General features: G+C 46.5%; 2 protein-coding genes across 3 annotated transcripts in view; one reads left to right on the forward strand and one right to left on the reverse strand.

Annotated features, from left to right (window-relative positions):
- The window catches only part of VPRBP (Vpr (HIV-1) binding protein), a 123,486-nt gene extending 110,528 nt beyond the window's left edge, over positions 1 to 12,958 (forward strand). For both annotated transcript variants that reach the window (XM_006873556.1, XM_006873555.1), the window contains 2 exons: positions 7,467 to 7,719; positions 12,534 to 12,958. In XM_006873556.1, coding sequence (XP_006873618.1) covers positions 7,467 to 7,719; positions 12,534 to 12,592 — 312 coding nt within the window. In that variant the 3' untranslated portion in view covers positions 12,593 to 12,958. The remainder of the gene's footprint in view (positions 1 to 7,466; positions 7,720 to 12,533) is intronic.
- A 4,419-nt stretch (positions 12,959 to 17,377) lies between these two features.
- On the reverse strand, positions 17,378 to 20,077 carry RBM15B (RNA binding motif protein 15B). Its single transcript, XM_006878279.1, is given in 1 exon segment — positions 17,378 to 20,077. A coding segment is annotated over 1 exon segment (2,700 nt).

Below are 20,077 nucleotides of genomic sequence, written 5' to 3' on the forward strand. Positions count from 1 at the left end.
AGTTCTGGGACCAGCCCCTGAGCCTGCTTGTTCGAGTATTCTGTGTTGTTGTTGGCGGAGCTCTCTGCTATATGTCAGCCCGATCCGCCATCTTGTTTGTTCCTCCTTGCAGTTTTTAAGGCACTGCGCAGCCATTATCTGCGGGTAGCCATCACCAGGGTCCGTGTGGTACCGGGTCCATCTTTGACAGAGAGGTCAACAAAACCTAGGATTATTCTAGACACCTCTGGAGAGGTAGTGAGAGCAAGGGCTCTGGAGATTGGTGGCTAGCTGTGGAAGGAAGGAACTAACTAGCTGAACAACCTAGGTGCTCCTCTCCAGTCTATCTCTTGCTTCCAGGGAGGTTTGGGTCAAGGAAAAGACTGATTAATAATTCCTTCTGTATTTCTGCTTAACTTTCCTTTAGAGGGGTTACGAGAGAAAGATATTTTTTAAAGATGTTGGGGTAGTGGTTAGAACTTCTGAATCATTGGTACAGAAAGAAAAGTCAGGGCTATGTTGGGATGGACAGTCAAGGTGGAGAGGGGCTGGTATAGCAGGGCCTGTCTACAGAAAAGCCTAAAGGTTTTCTAATCTCTGACAGGACTAAGTGTCTACCTAGAGTTACACTGTGCTCCGGGCACATCTCGGGCTCTAGGCACAGTTCCCCTGCAGTAGTGATCCCATAGTCCTTGGATCATTTGGTACATTTCAAGTTTGTGGGCATTCATGAGAGAACTGGTTATATGCTGTGCTCAAGCATATGGCATTTTGAGTTGTAATTTACAGATAAACATGCATAGTATAAGACCATTTGAATTTAAGTAAGTCTCCTTTGTAATCTTAATTTTGTTGGTTTTCATGTCTTCCTTGAATCTTGCAGTGGTGTTTCGCTATGTTTACTACTCATCCCATCTGATTTCTTCCTGCTGCCTCTTTCTGTGCCAGCTTGATTTTTGTTTTAAATTCACTTTCCTGATTTTAAAACAAAATACTTTTCATTTTCATATGAAGCATTTGTTATTCAAAAGTTTTTACCTAATCTAGATATATGTCTCGGGTATTCCAGGTATGTCCTGTATGGCTAAGGGATGCAGGCACCTGTGACTGACACCTTTGGATTTGCCTTTTCACCTCAGCAAGATAAACTCAGAAGTCATTTGATGAGATGGTCAGCCATCATCTGATCAAATGATCCAATATAAAGTGTCTGCATAAATGATAGTTATTTAAACAGTTTTACTGAGCTTTAATTTATACTCCATAGAAACGGTTATCTTTTGCCATTATTTAAATGTGGAGATTCATAGGAAGGAAGGAATTCCATCACTGTATCAATGAATGAAAACACATCCAGTGTATTTGACAGTCCACAAGCATTTGGTTCTGAGGCCTCTTGGAAGTCTGCGTGCCTTAAAGCATTTGATCAAAGCAGAGCCAAGTCGGTCACCTGTCAAAACTCCTATTCACTGTAATTTTGGTATCCATGTATTTTAAAAAATCACTTAAGTCAACTATGAAGTTGGCTTTTCAGAAAATGGAAAAGCTAAAGATTAATATTTGATCATTCTTAAATTTTGAAGTAAGTACATTTCAGTTAGTTATAGTTAACCTTAAATTTCTAAAAACCTCAACAAGGGAATAACGCTTTCTTTTCTCTACTCCATTTTGGAATCTGGGACACACTGTGTGCTGTGCTTCCTGTGTGTTCGCCATTGCTTAGAAGCAGCTGGTAAGCGTCTTTACTGATTACACACCTACTGCGCCTCTCTACCCATCTCTACCCAGAGCTGAATGTGGTGATTACCAAGAAGCCCATTTTTCCACCGATAAACTTTAAAATGTATGTGAGTTAGAGTCTGCCAGTGACAAGAGAAACGCCAAGTTTTATGACCCTGAAATGAACATGTTTCTTTTTTTAAAAAGATTTTTTATGCTTGAGAATTTACAAAGCAGCGCATACACCAATTCAACAGTTTCCACATGTGCTCACACAATTAAGTGATGTTGATTACATTCAAGCTGTACAACCATTCGTAGCCCTTTTCTGAGTTGTTCCTCCCTCATTAACAAAAACGCACTGTCCTCTAAATTTCCCATCTAATCTTTCAAATTGCTATCCTCAGTGTGACCCTCTATAGATAGTTCTAGAGAACCTGTAGCTTTTAAAGAGTATTAACCCCAGAACAAGTATTGGCAGGAGATGCAGGTGTTTTAATTTTGCAAATGATGACATGTTAAAGTGTTAGAATTTAGCTTGAGGTTTGAGTTCCATTTATTTTTTTAAGCTCTGTTTACAGATTCTGTTCTAAAAGTATGTCCAGAGGTTTGGGTTTCTAAAAGATTGGTTATATGTTTGGAAGAAAATATAGATTAAATGCTATTTCATTTGAAAAGTAGGTATGTATATGAAATCCTGAATAAGAATTGCAAATTACCTAAAAAATTCTGTACTCTAAAAGAGAACCAAATTATATGTCATAAAATGACTCTTGATTTATCTACTGGGAAAGCATCTGGGTGTTCTACTGTGTAGGTCTTGAAGAGTGAAATAGTTTGATGTAGAGAGAAGGTCAAAGGGAATACTTAGATTTACCATTTTGATTCTGTCATTGGATGTTTGTGGGAAAGGAGTAAAATTTTTTTTACAGAGGACTAGATCTGTAGAACCAGAACCAGAACTCATCTTGTGCAATAGTTCTTATTGAGGAGTGAGCATTGCAATTCCTGAGGAACATTTCCAAACTCTACCTGTGTGAGTATGGTCTGTAAAGCTTTTCCTTCTGACTGATGATCTGGACCCTGGTTACAGTTTAGGCGTCTGTGTTCTAGAAGAATCTTAATCACAAGAGATTGTGATTCAGAGACGTTGGCATGTGACAGATGCTCAGTAAATAGGTGTTGCTTCTGTAATGTGGGCAGTGATAGGGAACCCTTGTGGACTTTTGATCCAGGAAAACACAGGATCATAGAGAGTTGAAAATACTGGAGACTGGCAGAAAGAGTGAAAGAGACAGGGGAAGAACTTTGGGGATCCCAGATTTGTAAGGTACAACAGTTGATGAAGCCATGGAAATAGTAACTGGGAGCAGCATGGAAGAGGTTCTAAATTTGAGTGGTTTGAGTCCAGTTTTGGAATAACAAGATTTTGAAGTAGGTGGTACAGATGGATTAAAACCAGTTGTCACAGAGTTGACTATGACTCCTGGCAACCCCACATGTACCAGTAGAATGGTACTCCATAGAACTCCCAGTGGCTGATGTTTCAGAAATAAATCACCAGGCCTCTCTTTGGAGGAGCCTCTGGGTGGATTTGAACTGTCAACCTTTTGGCTAGTAACTGAACTGGTTAACTGTTTACACCGTTTACACCGTCCAGGGACATAGAACTTTCCAGTAAAAGTTGGAGGAAGCCCTATGTTTAGAGGACGAGACAAAGGAAGGATCAAGGCAACAGTACAGTGTTGTCTGGTGTCAGTCACTGCACAGAACACAGAGCAGGAGAAGCTGGAAAAGACCTCAGGGTTGGCCATTCACTTTTCAAAGCGCTTACATAGACAATAGGCACACCCAGCTTTTTTTCTCTCCTTTGTATCCCACTAGCAGTCCCACTGAGGCAAAATAAATTGCCCAAGTTGATGATAGTGCTAGATAAATGAGTGCTGCATTGCCAGGTGTTTGGCAGGGGTGGAGAACGGCCAGCCTGCGGGCCCTATAAAGCCCTCAAAAAGTATTTGGTCTGGCCCTGCCACAACTGCAGTTCTAGCCCTCAAATTAGTGGTGAGCTAATTCAATGTTTGACCCAAATAGCAGGCTGTTTTTAAGTTGTTAATTTTGTATGGTCCGCAAATGATGTTACACATTTTGACAGAAAAAGCTTCCCCACCCATGTTAAGGGAGAGAGAGCGTGAGCTAGAGTGAGGACCTGGATGCCAGGAACCCTTCTCAAAACTCCACAGGTGGAATACAGTGCAAGTTTGTGTAGATTTAAAAGGTATTAGGTTTTGGGGAGCTCAACTGGGTGTGCCTATGTCTGTGCAAGCTCTTTGAAAAGTGAATGGCCAACCCTAAGGTCTCTTTACCACATGGAAGGTAAGGAGCCAGTGGAGAGAATGAATGTGAGGGTGAGTGGACTGGGGACAAGGAAGGCGTATCTCTGGTAACTAGGTCCCATGGTGAACAAAGGTCCAGAGCAGGAAGGATGCCTTCCTCCCCATACCACGGTGACATCAGGGCTCAGAATGTGCTCAGACCAGTTCATTGGACTTCTTTCAAAGTGGGGTGGGTTGGTCATCTGCAGGAATTTGGGTCTTTGGTGGTGGTGGTTCGTCATAGTGTTTATGAATCGGGTTGCGAGCCTCCAGGTCAGCAGTTCGAAACTACCAGCAGTTCCGTAGGAGAAAGATGAGGCGGTCTGCTCCCGTAAAGATTTACAGCCTTGGAAACCCTGTACAGGGTCACTATGAGTCGGAACCGACTCCACAGCACATAACAACAACAACAACGCTACCAGAGCCGGCAACAAAAAGCCTGTGGCACCAAACCATCCTCCCACTCTGTTCAGTTGAGTTAGATAATTTGTTGCAATGGCCACAGGGAACTCAGACTGTATACAGTTATGGGATAGATATATAACAGGTTGCAAGTTGTCCAAGTCAGTTACTGATACATACCCATAGGACACACCACTCTACCATAAGCCTCAGTCTGCAGACACTCAACTCTAGCTCTGTGGGTCCACAAACTTAGGGCCCTTACTTATATGCCTAGAGTCACCCAGAGTCACTCAGCTTTATTTGCTGTGTGGACTAGGAAGTCCATTGCTCTGTCTCATGCTCTGGTTGATTCTACTGCAGCTGCTCCTCTGGCACTCCTTCAGTATGACAGAGCTGCTTGTCTACAGTTCCACAAAACATGCTCCACTCTTGGATCTGAGATAGATACTTCATTTTATATGCATGCCAGAGTAAGGCGCTCTGGTAGCATAGTGGTTATGAATGAGGCTTTCGGCTTCTGTAAAAATTTACAGGCCCAGAACCGCTATGTAGGGTCACTCTGAGTCAGCATAACCACCACCAGAGTTCCAAGATTTTACAATTCCAATGAACTCGGTTAAGATCCACAGCTGAATCAAATCATCCTATCAGTATCTTCTCTTACCCAGCCAGACCCAGCAGGGCAGAAATGCTGTTTGGTGGTAGTTACAGACTATGGCTAAAAGAGACATTAGATAATTCACTACATACACCACAGGAGGTGAGGGAGTGATATTATCATTAGAGTTTTGTACATGCACTACACAGTAATATCACACACAAAACAGATGTGAAAATCATAACAGCTAGTTATGTGAATAACTCAGTATTGTGTTACCTATGTCAGACACTGGTGAGCACTGTGGCACATGTAATGCTTGAGTCACTACCATTGTGGGACGCTGTGTTTAAGTTAGTTGCAAGCTATGTATATACATAGTTTCAATTTTAACTGGCTCTTTAGATGTGGAGGAGAGGGCTCATGCTGTCAACCAGGTTTGAACCAGGAGAGAATGCTCAGAAAATTTGGGTTCAACCACATAATTAGATTCTGCCATAACTTTCTGAACAAGTTTTGTGGACCTCTGCTTCGCTCCAGTTTCAGATTTAAGACTTAGGAAGTGAATTCCTGGCCATATATGTGTGTGGTTAGTCAGCTCTGGTACCCAAGTAGGAGTACAGACAGGGATGCCATGGGCTTTCTGTGGGGTTCAGGTATCTCTCTCCTTCCGACTCATTTTCCCTCCTTCTCCCTGTCGCATACAAAGAGTAATAAACGGTGAATTTGGTAGGCTGCTGAGAGAGTTTGGAATGCTACCTTGTAAATTGACAACTTATGCTCTTAATATGGAAGTTTTCTCAGTTCTGGATCCACTAAGCTTTGATGGTTTTAGAAATGAAACCAAATGGTTAGTAAATGCCTGTTTGAACAGTTTAACTTTTCATGTACCCACTCAACTATGTAGCTTTAGAAGCTGTGAAATCTTTAAAGGCTTAAGTGACCGTGCCCTGGGTCAGCTCTTCCTTCGTGTACTTTTAATGGCGGTACCTTATAAATGGATTAGAGTGAACTTAAAAACTCGCCAGTGAATCAGTTTGACTCCTAGTGAGCCTGTAGGACAGAGTAGAGCTGCCCCATAAAGTTTCTGAGGCTATAAATCTTTATGGAAGCAGGTTGCCACATCTTGTCTCTTGCAGAACGAGTGAGCTTTCAGTTAGCAGCTGAGCACTTAACCACTGTGCCACTAGTCAACTCTGACTCATAGTGACCCTGTATAGGGATTCCAAAGAGTCAGATGGTGGGTTTTAACTGTTGACGTTGTGGTTTGCAGTCCAGTACTGATCCTACAGCACCAATTAGAGCATGAAAGTGTGCTCAGAAAAAAAAGCAAAGGTGATAATGTGGTAGGCAGTGACTTTGTAATAGTTTCCCTGAATTTGTATATGTTGCTGTATTTTGTAGGGGCTGTGAGTTTGTCTCTCACTTCATTATTGCTTTCTCCAAGCATCCTCAGCTCCTTCCTTGTAGTTAGGTATGGTCAAGGCAGTGGAACTGTGTTCTTGGGCCATTATGTGTACACTTACACACAATACCCCCACAAAACCTGGTGCAAGTATTAGGATTGCTGTATATTTAAAGGGATCCGTTTTTTTCCCCCACCCCCATAGTTACCAGAAGTTGTTGTTGCCAAAACCTTAAGTAATTGACTGGCTAAGACAGAAAATCAAAAGGTCTGAATACTTATACTTGCTTGGGAAATCAGTCATCTTTACCAATGCAGTGAGGTGTCATTGTGTGCTCTCCCACTTAAGGAGACGATTTGGATTCTAGTACAAAATTGTCATTTGTGAAGATGCTGTCATTTACAAGGCCCAGGATTGTGTGGACTTTCCTGCCTTTGGGAACTTCTCTTAGAGTAGCAGGATGAACAGTATCTGGCATAGCTTTTTGTTTTGCTTCGAACAGAAACAGTGGGTTTGTTTTAGTGTCTGTAGTGTGGCAATGCTATGTCATCGGTGCTCAGGGGAGTGTTGTTAGGGGGTTACAAGGGCAGAACGGGACTCGGCAGCTGTGTCCATCCTCAGTAAAGCTTCACTTTTTAGATTCCAAGCAGAAGCTTTAGTTCTAGCTGATTTGCTCCCTCAGCTTCATTATTATTTAACAAGGAATATAGAATATTGATGGCAGCAGAGACCTGTGTGAAGTGAGTTGTCTGCATGAGCCGTATTGCCTTTGTGACAGGGCTTTGATGGCCTGGGAGTCCTGGGTGTGCCTGTCTAGCCATCACTGACTAATCCGCGAGCCTGTGACATCTGTGCCAACCTCAGATTACCACCGTCTTTACTGACACTTTCCCTCCATGTCCTTTTGGGAAGGACTTACCACATGACCTAAGGTGGGGAGTGGGAACGTCTGTGTGTGTCTCAATCGGTGTTACAATTTCTCCCCAGGAAGAAGAAGAACAGGAGGAGGAAGATGATGATGAAGATGATGATGACACTGATGATCTAGATGAGCTTGACACAGACCAGTTACTGGAGGCAGAGTTGGAGGAGGATGACAACAATGAGAATGCAGGGGAGGATGGGGACAATGACTTCTCTCCCTCTGATGAGGAGCTAGCAAACCTGCTAGAGGAGGGAGAGGACGGGGAGGACGAGGACTCTGATGCAGACGAGGAGGTGGAGCTGATCCTAGGGGACAGTAAGTATAGGGCAGGCCACCAGGACAAGCCTGGGCAACACCTGGGAAAGATTCCCTCTCTTGGACCAGCCCAACCCAGAGGGCAGCACAGTGGGGTTCTGTGGCCCTGGCTGAGGACTCTCCGCTCCCAGCCCCTTGAGGAGACGCACACACTCTTCCTTGATCCTTTGCTTGCTCATCCAACAAGTAAGCACTTGGCCATCATTTCTTATCTTTAGAGAAGGGTGAGCAAACAATTTTCTATAAAGGGCCAGGAAATCATATTTAGGCTTTGTAGGTCTGTTACAGTTACTCAGCTCTGCTGATGTAGCACAAACACAGCCCTAGATAAGTAAAGGAGTGAGTGTGACAGGTGGCAGGCTAGAGATTAGAGTCTGGGGCCCTAGTTTGCCAACTCTGGTTTAACGGATTCACCTTAGATGATTTAGGTATACTTCTCCCAAAGGGGCAGGGCTGATATCAGTCAGCTTATTCCTCAGGGGTGCTGTACCTAATCCTTTCTACAGTTACACAGAAATAAAGTCCCTCTTGTGGAGGTGTTCCTTCCATGCTTTTGGCTAATCCTTGTTAAAGACCAGGGGACAAGTGGTTCTTTTTGGCTTTTGTGTTTGCTTACTTCCTTTTTATTCTCTTTATTATTCCGAAAGAGAATAATTTACTAATCTCTGTAGTAATTTTGCATCAGGACAGGTTTGGCTATTCCTTATCTGACTTTGCTAATTGTCCTGAATAAAGGGATAGCCCCAAGTCGACTCGTTCCACAGCTGCACAATGCCTACCCCTCTCAGGAGGGCTCATGGCAGTATCACTATGGGAGGTGCCACTGCCCAGACTCGGGGAATAATCCCTGGGATATCCAGCCAGTTTGCATGTAGCTACTCCAGCCAACATCTAACCACTTGGCTATGTAAATTAATCACACGAGAAATTCAGTTCCTTATTTTCATGTCCACATTTCAAATGCTCAACAGCCCCAAGCAGCTACCACATTGGAATGTACAGACAGACATAGCGCACTTCCGTTGTTACAGCCTATTCTACTGTGTCGGCGTAGGTCCAACAAATGCCAACCCTCTCCGTAATAGATTTAAATAAACAAAAATGGTGGGACAATGTATGTGAAGATGTACACTATTTAACTATTTTTAAGTATATACAATTCAGTGGCACTAAATTACATTTACAATGTTGTATAACCATCACCAGTATCTATTTCCATCACCAGTATCTATTTCCAAACTTTTCCATCACCCCAAACAGAAACCTCATACCATTAAGTAATAACTCCCCATTTCCCTCTTCTCCCAGCTACTGGTAACTTCTACTTTGTCCCTATTAATTTACCTATTCTGGACATTTCATATAAATAGAATAATACAGTATGTGGCCTTTTGTGTCTGGCTTCTTTCACTAAGCATGTTTTCAAGGTTCCTCCATGTTGAAACATGTGTCAAAGTCAGTACTTCCATTTTTATGAACACACACACACACAGGTATGGCGCTGTGGGTTAGTGCACTTGATTGCAAAGTCGATTTGAACCACAAGGTCAGTGGCTTAAGCTCAGCAGCTGCTCCTCAGAAACCCTTTACAGGTCACTATGGGTCAAAACCAACTCGACGACACTTAACTTGAGTGTATGTATATAAATAGGAGAAAGATGAGGCTTTCTACTCCCATGAAGATTTAAAGTCTCGGAAACCTTGTATACAACTGACTTGACGGCACTTAAAAACAACATATAAATGACAATATATAAAAGATATGTCCTACTCCACTGTGACTTTAATCTATTTTCTTTGATTAGTGGTTACGAATCGGGCTGCGAACCTTAAGGCCAGCAGTTTGAAACTACCAGCCGCTCCGCAGGAGAAAGATGAGGTGTTCTGCTCCCGTAAAGATTTACAGCCTCGGAAACCCTGTCTAGGGTCGCTATGGGTCGGAACCGACTCGACGGCACTTAGCAACAACAACAACGACTAGTTAGCCTAGCAGAGACTTTCTTACCGAAGTTCTTTTACCAAAGTTGTTTTCTGAAGATGCTCTTTGGAGCTCATAGACAACATCTGCTACTGATCTGCTTCTTTTGCACCATACTTGGAGTAGGACTTGTCTTGTCCTGAGCCATGGTTAGAGAACTGGGTAGGAAGACTAAAGGGCATGGGACATGGTATAGTATGGATGGCAATAATAGAACAAGTTTTACTAAAGCTTTTAATTGTCTCATTTTGAGTACTGTTCTGCTTTCCTATTCACAGGGGCTCAGTGAACAACAGGTGGTCGGGATTCTGATATAAGAGTGTTGCTCTAAGTTTTCATTCTTAAATATGTGCATTTGAGTCAGTTCCAACTCTTAAGACCCCTGAATAGGGTTTCTGAGGATCAGCTGATGGGTTTGGACTAGCCAGCCTTGTGGTTAGCACTCCAGATACTTATCCTACAGCATCAAAACAGTAGAACTCCACACAAAGCCACCAGATTTGAATTTGCTTTGTCAAATTACTGCCTCCTTTTAACCTTCAGTTGCTTAAGAAATTCTTTCTCTCAAGTCTAAGAAAACGTTTTAATCTGTCAGTCATGAAAATATTGTCACTAACTTGGGTGGGGAATCTTTGATGTTTAAAATGTGTAGATAACTTGGGGGCATTTCAACTTGGACTCTTAACCTTTGTTGTTGTTAAGTGCCATTGAGTCGTTTCCAACTCATAGTGACCCTTTATAGGGTTTCTGAGGAGTAGCTGGTGCATTTGAAACACTGACCTTGCATTTCAGACCAACCTTGCTGTCTAATGTAGTGTGTACTCCACCACTCTGTTCATAGGAGGCCCCAGCGGCTCTCTGGAGCAGACAGAACATTCTCGGCTCCCTTGGTTTGCTAATGTTCTGCTTCAAATGAATCCTCTAGAGCAATAGCTCTTAACATTGTTAGGGATATGGAGCTTTTAGATGATGAAAGCCCGAGATGACAAAAAGCCACACCCATGTATCTGTATACCACTTTACATGGGGCCTGGACCCCTGGGGGGCCTTACGCCAGGCGCAGACCCCCACCTTAGAGAAACATCTTGACTATGGAGTGTTTTTCTTTCTCTGTTTGTCAGTTACAAAATAAATAAATAAATAAATAAATCCTGTAGGAATTATTTCAATCTAGACTCCCTTTGCCTCAAAGAGCCTGGAATTGGGTCTTTTCAGCAACTGGCAGATGAGAGAGTAAGAGTCCTACCACTTGATCACTAGAGGGGCATCAATGCCCAGGCCCTGAGGTGCTCTCTCAAAATAAACCTAACAGTTTAAAGAAGATTGTGCTGGGATCCACATTAAGCTGCATTTACAGCCTTAAATGAATTACAGAAGTAAGACTCTTAGCAGTTACTAGAGATGTAGTTATGGGCAGACAGGCCTGAATCACGAAGGAAAATGGAGTGAACTTGTATCCTAAGTTCCCTCAACTCCACAAAACCAATATCCATGACCTTACGGCCACCAAGCCATGAAGGCAGGGAGGGGATGGTTCTGCATTTCTCCAGAAACAGCGCCATCTCGCAGGAAGGACAATTAACCCAACAGCATGAGGCAACCAAACAGGTTAAAAAAATCATATTTTTATAATAAAATAGTCTTATTCCTTATCAATTTAAGAATCTTGTGGGTCTACCGAGATGTCTGCTGAGCCTTAAGTGTGGGCCCAGGGCCTGTGCTGTGTTCAGCTCTGGGCAGGAGTCCCCTTCCCTACTGGCACTTCCTCCTGGAGAGGCTTACAGTATGTATCAGCAGTGTCAGGCTCTTGGTTTGTTCTGTATTTCTCATGCCCATTTCGTTTTCCCAGGCATCTCATGTGCTTACTTTCATTCACTGCCATGGTTTTGTTTTCCCATAAACACTTCAATTTTCATAGTGAAGGAAGCTTTATGAACAAACATGCATCGTTGGTGCCAGTGGCTGCTTCTCTCTGCATTGTAGTCCAGAGCCTGTTGGCCTGTATAAGGCTTCATTTTAGGATTTGTCCACCTACTTTCCTAGGGCCTTTGTTAAAGTTCAGACTCACAGCTTCCTTGCTTATGAGCTTTGACTCAGCAAACAAAAATAGTCTTTTTATGAGCTAGGCAGTGTTTCTCTCCCATTCTGATCAGCCACGTGTGATGTAGCTACCTCCTTTTGAGTGCTTCTCGGATGGCCAGCTGTGTCCCCTTCCAGATGGTACAAGCTGCTCCTTCCTGGCCTCCCACATAAGTTTCTGGACAGCTCTCCTGTGTCTTACTGCCAGCTGCCTGCTACCTTTTTGGAAATTTGTTCCTTGCAGGTTAACATTCAGAAATGACAAAGGAATGAATCCTAGGTGGACTGTATCGCTGCCTTATGAGTTCTTCTAAGGAATGGAGAAAGAAACATGACTAAAGAGTTTAAGACAAGAGATTATTCACCTTTGCTTTGGTCCAGTTGTCCCCCGAGGCCAAGTAGGCCTGACTGACGCCAGAGGCCAAGGGCCTTCACTCACTGCTCCCCTCAGCCCTGCCCTCAGCAGGTCCTCCTGGCCCTACCAGGTCTCCCGGCAGGAGAAGGAGCCTCCAGGAGGCAGAGGGCACCGTGCCCAGGCTCTCAGAAAGGTAAGAGCCGGGGCTCCCTGGGGTGACGACCATGCCAGCAACAGGTGTATATTCTCCAGAGCCAGCTCCAAGGAGTTAATTGGTGTTTGTTTCTTTCTGGGAGCTGGTAATTAGCCTTGCTCAGGTGTGTGTGTTTAGGAGCATCCTTCCTGAAGGCGTCCTGTTAAGCCTGGCGTGTAACCTCATCTCTCCCTCCTCTTCCCTTTCAGCTGACAGCTCTGACAACTCTGACCTGGAAGATGACATCTTCTTATCTCTGAACGAATGAGAGGCCATCACCATCTTTGAAGAGCCCTCACAGGCGGGAAACTAAGTCAAGTGAATTCAGAACACCTCCGCTTCCCTTCTCCCAGGGCTGGCTGGCTGTTAAGGAAACTGCATGCCCTGAATTCTGAAGATTATGGCTTAGAGAGTCTCATTTGAATCTGAAGGTTCTTCCCAAAAAAAAAAAGTTTAACACCACAAAAGACAAGAGGGTTAGGCCCTATTCTGCTTCACCCCCACCCCACCCCCAAGGATGGACATATAGTTCCTCAAGGGAAAAAAAAAACATGCCTCTGGGGCTATTTCACAATATATTTTCTTTGTATAATGTTCTTTACTTAAAGAACAAGAAATAGTTTTTTATAAAACTAAAAAACAAAAAAAACAACAACAACCAAGCATTTATAAGCGAGGGTATGAACTTATATCCACCAGGTCTCTTGTCCATGCACTTCATTTTCTACGGGAGAAAATGGCGGCTATAAAACAATAGAGAGGCATTTTTACATACATATTTAAATGAAAGGAAAATCGTGGTTTCTTAAATTGATAAGGATTAAGACTATTTTATTATAAATATAATATATGATTTTTTAACTTGTTTGGTTGCCTCATGCTGTTGGGTTAATTGCCCTTTCTGCCAGAGATGGGGGGCAGGCGCTGTTTCCGGAGAAATGCAGAACCATCCCCTCCCTGCCTTCATGGCTTGGTGGCCGTAAGGTCATGGATATTGGTTTTGTGGAGTTGAGGGAACTTAGGATATAAGTTCACTCCCTCTGTTTTCCTTCGTGATTCAGTTTTTCAAGAAGCTTTCTTTCTTCCCTTTCTCCCCAATGTGGAAATTACAAATCAAAGGCCTTTTTCTTTAATGTGTTATTTATTTAAAACACACACACACACACACACACACACACAAAATAAACTACAAATCTGTCTTTGTTATGGCCTTTCCCTGTTCTCTTTACCAATGGGGTGTGGCCTCTCCATGCATTGTCCAATCAGGCAAGGGCCACCTGCCAAGAAGGCCAACCAGGAGGGAGAATGGGTTCTGCTCAAATAAAACCTCCAGGGAGAACAGTGGCAGTGTGTGTGTGCCTGGGGTCTACAGCTCCCTCTGAGGGCATCGCTACCCTGAGAGTACTTGTCAGCAGCTTGTCAGGGCCCAGGGAGGTGCAAGGGGCCTTGTCCACTATGGATACATCCCACTGTCCTCATGTTGAATCAAGGTGGCAGCTGCTCAGTATAAATTTGGGGAAGTGCTTGTCATTACAAACAGTGGATGTGAGCAATTCTCCAGTCCTGGAAGTTTGAAACCACCAGAGCCATCTTGGAAGACAGGCCCTGTAATCTGCTTCAGAAAGGTCACCTTAAAAACCTGTAGTGATCTCTACACATGGGGTTGCCATGAGGTGGAATTAACTCAGTGGCTATTAATCTCCACAAGTTTAGTCAGGAAGAATTGCAGAAAAATGCTTCCAAGGACTCAAAAACCACCAGGGAAAATACCAGGAACTCCCACCATTTCACTCATCCCATCCCACCCTTCTGTCCCACAAAGGAAGTCCATGCTTTCTTTGATTCCCCCCAAATGTAGCTGCTTGGTTGTAGTGAAGTAAACAAGACAGCTAAAAGTCCAGCAGGGGCTGGTAAAAGTCCTGCTGGGCTCAGGGGCGCTGTGAAGCTTGTCATCTATACTGCAGTGGGCCTGTGTCACACACACAACCTCCTGGCCCTCGAGAGAGCAGAGTTCTCAGCTCAGAAGTCACTTTGTCTTAGCTTATATGGGTAGCCAACCGCTAACCTGAGAGGCTGACTGTTGGTACCAAATGTATTAGAAGAATCAGTGAATTGTCTAGTATTAAAAGTAAAAGTACTGGACTGCCGGCCTCAACTCTCTGAAATCTACTTAGAGCTCTTGAGAGCCCACAGGCCTCAGAGATGGGGCCTTCAATAAAAAAACACAATGTTGACAACACACCTTCAGGAAAGAATCTTCCGAGGCTAAGGATACACCCAGTTCTTTGTTAAGTGTGGTCGGGTTGGTTCTAACTCAGTGACCCTTTATAGGGTTTCCAAGGAGCTGCTGGTGGGTTTGAAGTGCTAAATGTGTGGTTAGCAATTGAGTGCTTACTGGATCACTGTTGTTGCTATGTGCCGCAGAGTTGGTTTCCGAGGCTGTAAATCTTTACGGGAGCAGAACGCCTCATCTTTCTCCCGCGGAACAGCTGGTAGTTTCAAACTGCTGACCCTGAGGTTCGCAGCCCGATTCGTAACCACTACGCTTCCATAAAAGTAGTGCATAATAGTGGTTGCATAATAGTAGCAAACCACTAATATGGCTAATTTTGCTGTAAAGTGCTTTTTGGCCTTTAATAGGCTAAGCACTGGACTGATAACCCCAAGGATGGTAGTTCAAATCCACCAGCTACTCCTTGGAAACCCTATACATGATTGTTATGAGTAGGAACTGCCTTGATGGCACTTAACAAGGAAGCTGATTTTGCTGCAAAGCGGTTTTTTGCCTACAAGCAACCTCACTGCTAAATAGCTAAACAGCTTCCTGCTGGAAACAACTTCAGATCACCAGGCAGGGCCTTAACCACTTGACCTACCCTCACTTGTCTTGACCAAGACCTTGAGAGCAGAGGAAGTGGCTAAGAAGAGTCTGAAAAGTGAAGGAAGTTCACACAGCAGGGTGTGGCTGAGGCCAGAGGGTACCATCCCTGAACAGGTGGCAAAGGATCAAGTGCCTTCTTCCACCCAGCAGGTCAGAAAAGTTTTGACTAATCACCCTAGTTTTATTTGTAGGAACCCATTGCAATGGGCCTTCCAGCCATCTTCCCACCTCATTTGCCCCAAGTGAGATGAGAATTATTGTTGAGGGCTCCACCAGTGCCTGTAGCCCAGGGAGGACGCATCTGTGGCTCTGCTCTGCCCCAACGGACTTGCTTAGTTTCCTGGCAGCTGTGGCCACAGCTCAGGTGAAAAAACTTGTTTATATTATCTCATGGTAATATATCTTGCACCTGTTCTCATGAGCATTAGCTGAAGCCCAGTAAGCCCCTAGCCTGATCTCCAGCATTAGCTGAAGCCCATACCCCGATCTCCAGGGTCTCTAAATGGCGGGTGCCCCAGCTCATGGACAGGAAGGCATAGCTAGTATTAAGTTCCCCATCATTTGAGGACTTACAGCAGGGCTCCCACTTAAGCCCTGAAGACAATACCTTTTGGAACACTCAAGATGCCACACACAGGCTTCTGTTTCAATCAGACTACACTTGGCCTGGCTCCAACTGGGGCCATGGTCTGGTGGCAAGTGCTACAGAGTTCGGGTTTCCCTCCCTCGTTCCTGACACTGCTGGCCTATACTACCATCCCATAGACAAGGACAAAAGTGAAAACTACTCCCCTCAATCCTCATAGCCAGAGGATGTCTCCACAGCCCCTACCCCTCAGCATGACTTGAACGGCCAACACTGCAAATAACACCTCCCAGCATTCTCCACCTCACTCAGCGCAAGAGTCCTCCGGCACATGCTGTTATCTAAGTAGCTTCCTAACTGCGCGCACTCCCAAGCGGCATCACTCAAGTAGTTCAGTCCTGTTGACTTAAAAGTGTCCCCCACAAAGCTCTAGATATAACTGGACACAAGCCTATTTGACCAAAAAGCCAAATTCACAAAGGTCAGGAAAAAGGAATTCACAAATTATAAAGACTGCCCTCACCCACTATCCCAATCCTCCCTCAGATCCCCAGACTGTCTCCAACACCTACGTCCCTGGGCTGAATAAGGTTAGAGGGGGGTCAAGAGGGATGACCTAGGCAGGTTGATGTCACAAAGACTCCTTGACAGTAATACTGCACTGCTTTTCCTTCCTATCCATGCCAAACACATCTGCTAAAGACCACCAGCTTTCAAACCGACCTTAAGACAGCACTTTGGCAGCTACAGTTCAAACACGGACACACAATTTGTTTAAAGAAGGAAAAACCAAAAACGCACACCTACCAGTAGCTGTAAGAAGTTCTGGTGTGGTGCTGTAGGATAAGCACTGGACTGCTAAACGTAACGTCTGCAGCTCAAACCCAACAGCCTCTCTGCAGGAGAAAGATGCTTTCTGCTTCCATAAAGATTTGCAGCCTCAGAAACGCGATACGTGGTGGCTACGAACGAGTCAGAATCAATCTGAGTTTTTAAAGTACCAGTTGGTGTCACACCTGCTGATGCTGGTGGTAGAGGTGGGATTTAGAGCCCTAAATGAAGCCCACTTGCCTAGATTAAAAACAAGTGAGCACAGCCCCACCTCAGCCCAAGAACCCAGGAGCTGAGCCCTTGTGCAGGAGGATTTTTGGACAATTGTGGTCCCAGAAGGGGGCTGAGGAGGAGCACCTGTGCACAGAGTGGGGGAGGTGGTGGGGGTGGTTTTTGAGAAAAGAAACTTGATTAAACCAGCACTCTGGACAGGATTAAAAATGCATCCTCTGACAAAGGTTTTACTGACAACTTTCCATACAGTTAGTCAAAATATAAAAAAATACAGAACATGGCAGACAGAATCTTGTACACTAGAAACAAACATAACAGGAGTCCCTTCTTATGACAAAAAAAACACACAAAAGAACCTAGAAATTTCATTTTGGTGGTGAACAGGCTCTCTCTCCCCCCCTCCCCACTCCCCCCTCCCAAATGAACCAAAATAACCCAGCAGAGAATTAAACCAAGGGAGGTCAGACTTTAAAATAACTGCTTTTGTGACAAACATGGAGTCAGAAAAAGACATGTTTGGGCTAGGCAGTGTCTCTTACTATCACGATCACCATGTGCTCTTCTTCTAGCTTGCCCAGGGTCCTCAGTGCAGACTGGAGGTACTGCTATGAGAAGTCGCAGGGCGGGAAGGCATAGAGCATGCCAGTGCTGTCTCTGCCCTTAGACCCACCCACTGGCAGACTGATAACCCCCGCGGCCTGTTTCTGTTTCAAATAGGATACCAGGTTCCTGAGAAGCCGCCTCTGTAGGCCTGGCTCCACCGTGGGCATCCCCTCAGTGCCCGGCCCACTGGGGACTGCCTGGGTGGCTAAGAGCACCGCATAGCCATTGGGGCTCCCCTGCTTGATTCGACGAGTAACCTCATCAAGCTTGGGCTGGTCCAGTCGAAGGCGCTGGGCAATCTTCAACTGGGTCAGCTTACTCCCGGAAGTGTGGTCTTTGAGGAGACCACTGATGACTCCCTGGTCCCCCTCTAGGATGTGCATAGATGTTGAGAAGCAGCTGTTTTTCAAAACAAGAAGCCCATTCCAACCCAACTGTAGTGTCTGGGCATACTCTGAAAGATTCTTTAGCTTTTTGGTCTCATGTTTTGGTTCTTCCAGCGGCTTAGGCTCAGCCTCAGTGGTCCGATGATTGCGCTCGCTGTCTCTGGTCTTCTTCCCGTGGGAAGAGTCTGGAGCCTCGTGGTGGTGGTGGTGACTCCGCTCCTCAGCCCCATGTCTGCTGTTGCTGAGAGAATTGCTGCCTGATTCCTTGGTCCCGTCACTGGAGTGGTTTTCCTTGCGGCTGCGCTCAGGGGTACGGTCAGAACCTCGCTCCAACTGCTGCCCACCACCCTTGGTTCTGCTCCGTTCCTCATAAGGGGAGTGGGTTGTACGTCCACGTTCACTGGAAAGGCTCCTGCGCTTGCGCCTCTCTTCCCAGGGCTTGGGCACCCCACGGTCCCCGTCTGCCCCCCAGCGTTCTCCACTTCGACTGCGCACAGTACGGCTGTAGGCCTCCAGATTGTTTCGGCGGTCAGAGCCCTTACTGGGGTTAGTCCAATCCCCTTCCAAAAAGGTCCGGTCTCGGTCTGAGTACAGGAGATGTGGGGGGGTCCTATCCCGCACCCTCAGGTCAGGATCTAGGTTTCAGTATGGGGCATATCCATCTGGGAGAAGCTCATAATGCATGGGGAGTGGTGAGGGCTGGTACTGCTGTGGATACCGAGTCTCCTCTGCTTTGGCAAAATCTATACAAAGCTTGCGATAAGGACCACCCAAGGGAAAGCCCTTCATTTTAGCACAAGCTGCCTGTGCTGCATCCAAACTCTCATACTGGATATAGGCAAAGCTGTCTCCCTTGACATGATCGATGGTTCTAATGCTCCCAAAACGGTCAAACTCTCGGGCCAGTGCAGCCAGTGAGGTGTTAGGACCCAAGCCACCCACCCAGAGACGAGTGGTAGGTTTGGCCTTGCCATATCCTATCTTAATAAGGTTGCCATATCCTATCTTAATAACCCGGCCCAACATGGCCATTTTGGCCCTGTGAGCCATGTCCAGGTTCTGGAACTTAAGGAAGGCATAGGCGCCACCCTGGCCACGGGCTGGCCTCTTGATGACCACCTCTTCAATGATGCCGTATTTCTCAAAGGCGCGCCGCAGCTCCACCTCTGACACGCTGTGGTCCAGGTTTCCTATGAAGAGGTTGCGCGTGGCCCGCTGGTCGTCCTCGGGCATCAGGTCCTCTTCGCACACTGTCGGGTAGCCGTAAGGGCGACCGCGGTCGTCATACAGCCCGTAGTAGTCCAGGGCCCGCTCCCGGGACAGGCCCACGGCAGCGGCAGCAGCAGCATCCAAGGCGAAGGCAGCGGCGGCGGCGGCGGCAGCAGCGGCGGCATGACGAGCTCTGGGTTCCCGTAGTGGTGGGGCGGCGACAGGGGACAAGGAACGCTGCTTGTACTGGTAACCTCCATGTAGCGGCAGGTAGCCAAGGGGATCGGCGGGCGCGGGTGGTCCTGGAGGTGGTGTAGAGGCGGCGGCGCTGCTACTGCTGCTTCGCCGGCTGCTCCCACCGCCACCACCTCGCAGGTACACGGGCTCCACCTTGAGCGGACGGTCGTAGAGCAGTAGCTGGCGGGCCAGGGCGTGCTGGCGGGCCTCGCGGGCGTCCTGAGGGTGCCGAAAGTTCACGTAAGCCACGCGGCCCAGCTCCGGCGTATGCGACAGGCGCAGGCTGATCTCGCCGAAGCGCTTGAACTGGTGGAAGAGCCGGTCCTCTAGGTGCTCGGCGGGCAGCGCGGGGCTCAGGCTGCTGATGAGTAGCGTCTTGTATTCGGGCGCGGTCGCTGACGAGCCGGGGCCTGTGGACTCGGCTCCTGGTGGTGGCGGCGGCGGCGGCAGCGGGGACGCGCGGGGTGACGCTCCGGAGGCTCCCGGGTCCCCGGAGGCCTTGCCGGCGCGTCCCCCGCCGCCGGCGCCCGAGCTTGAAGAGCGACCGCTGCTCGCACGGTGATTCGCTTCCCCGGCGCCACGACCGTCGCGATGCCCTCCCCCTCCACTACCGCGCGGCTTGTCGCGGACCCGCGCAGGAACGGGGTGTTTGGCGCCGCCCGAGGCCTTGTGCGCCGCCCGCCGCCCGCCCGCCTCCGCTTCTCGCTCGCGCTCCCGCGGTCGTTTGGCCGACGATGACGAGCCGCGCCCGCTCGGGCTCGAGTCTCGCTCGCTCAGCCGCTTCAT

The sequence above is a fragment of the Chrysochloris asiatica genome, unplaced genomic scaffold (assembly GCF_000296735.1).
Source record: "Chrysochloris asiatica unplaced genomic scaffold, ChrAsi1.0 scaffold00246, whole genome shotgun sequence".
Taxonomy (NCBI): domain Eukaryota; kingdom Metazoa; phylum Chordata; class Mammalia; order Afrosoricida; family Chrysochloridae; genus Chrysochloris; species Chrysochloris asiatica.